Below are 1,678 nucleotides of genomic sequence, written 5' to 3'. Positions count from 1 at the left end.
CAGCAGAGATGGTATGAGTTTCGTCGATAATCAAAAGAGTACCATATTTAGTAGTGAGTTCACGGAGCTTATCTAAAAATCCTGGTGTGGGAGAACAATACCAATGTTTGTCATGGCTGGTTCACACAAAACAGCAGCAACATCACCAGGAGCCAAAGCTCTTTCCAAAGCTTCAACATCATTAAATTCAACAACCTTTGTGGTATTTGTTGGATTGGTTTGTGGACCAATATTTGTAGCACGACATTCAGCAGTAACACCATCATCAGCAAGGGTGACAAAAGCTTCATCAACAGTTCCGTGATAGCAATAGTTGAAAACAAGGATCTTTGGACGTTTGGTAATATGTCTAGCAATACGTAAAGTGAATCTGTTGGCATCAGTTGCAGAAACAGCAACTTGCCAGTATGGAAGACCAAAACGCTTCTTTAAATCATCACCAACCCAAATTGCATTTTCGTTTGGTAACATATAAGTAATACCATTATTTAATTGTTTTGAAACAAAATCAACGACAACATCAGGAGAGTGGCCAGTCATGGAACCAGTATCACCAAGGCAAAAATCGATAAATTTAACATCATCCAAGTCGGTAAAGTGACCTCCTTTAGCTTGTTTAACAAACAATGGATGACCACCAGTCCACTTCTTCATCCAGTGCATTGGTACACCATCAAGAAGAGAGTTCTTAGCTCTTTCAAAGGCGTCACGACACTTTGGGTGATTCTTCAAGAACAAAGCTTCTTCTTCAGCATAGAGCTTCTTGAGATGTTCTCTATCGATTTGAACAAGTTGTTGAGACATTCGCGGCGAGAGTGTTTGGAGATTTTTTTTGGTCGATTCGGTGGAACAATTGTTTACAATTTATTTGAAGTAAGGATCTGTTTTTTAAACACCAACAGCCTTGCTGCCAACTTCTGTTTCAAGCTTTCCTTTTACAACTCTGGTGGTAAGTGTTTCTGGAATTGGCAACTCAATGGTGTCTTCACCATCTTGAGTAGGGATGTAAACATTCATCTCGTTTGAAAGAGATGAAACAAACTCAGTATGCAAACTTTCTTTGCTCAAGAAAACTTTGATATTAGCAGTTTTGTTGATGATGACAGCAGGGGTTGTCTTTTCTACTTGCACTTGAACTCTCTTGCAGTTAATGACGTCAAGAGGGGAGATCGAGCTTTCGAAGATAATGTTAAAGTTGGAACAGCTATCAATAGTGATACCATTTACCTTACCACGTACAACTAATGTGGAATTTTCACATTTGTAAACAACTACTGATTGTTGAATGGCTGTGGAGTTAATGGTTAGATCTTGTTGTCCTTTTTGATATTCAACAAGCCATTTGTTTCCAGAGTTTAATTCAAGTTTAGCAGACATTTTTTTTATTTTGATTTATTTGTGGCTTGTAGATTGAAAAAAGCAAACCCATCATCAGCTGACAAGTTGCTTGTAATCTGACATTGTGATGGATGTAAACCCCTAATAGTCTGTCTACAGTTTTCAATTATTTCTTATACAAAAACAAAAAAACAAAAAGCCTTGATAATAGCAAATGACAGTTAAACATGGGTTGATGGTTAGTTAAAGATGTAACAATCTGTTTCAGCAACAAAATCTATGAAGGCTGTCAGAGTTTGTAAAGGCAGGAAGGTCATGGCTATAACATCAAAGTCAGGGA

At 37.6% G+C, this 1,678-nt stretch overlaps 2 protein-coding genes across 2 annotated transcripts; both read right to left on the bottom strand.

The window, feature by feature from the left end:
* Positions 1-72: 72 nt before the first annotated feature.
* NAEGRDRAFT_54968 (uncharacterized protein) lies at positions 73-804 on the bottom strand (the record flags this gene model as incomplete). The annotated part of the gene is made up of 1 exon (XM_002668035.1): positions 73-804. One exon carries the CDS (start codon positions 802-804, stop codon positions 73-75), a length of 732 nt encoding a protein of 243 aa, XP_002668081.1.
* Positions 805-846: 42 nt separating this feature from the next.
* On the bottom strand, positions 847-1,377 carry NAEGRDRAFT_82381 (uncharacterized protein; the record flags this gene model as incomplete). The annotated part of the gene is made up of 1 exon (XM_002668034.1): positions 847-1,377. One exon carries the CDS (start codon positions 1,375-1,377, stop codon positions 889-891), a length of 489 nt encoding a protein of 162 aa, XP_002668080.1. The 3' UTR covers positions 847-888.
* Between the last annotated feature and the right edge of the window lie 301 nt (positions 1,378-1,678).

The sequence above is a fragment of the Naegleria gruberi genome (genome assembly GCF_000004985.1).
Source record: "Naegleria gruberi genomic scaffold NAEGRscaffold_834, whole genome shotgun sequence".
Taxonomy (NCBI): Eukaryota; Heterolobosea; class Eutetramitea; order Acrasida; family Naegleriidae; genus Naegleria; species Naegleria gruberi.
Note: the sequence above shows the minus strand (reverse complement) of the source record. Positions and strands in the feature narration are given on the sequence as shown.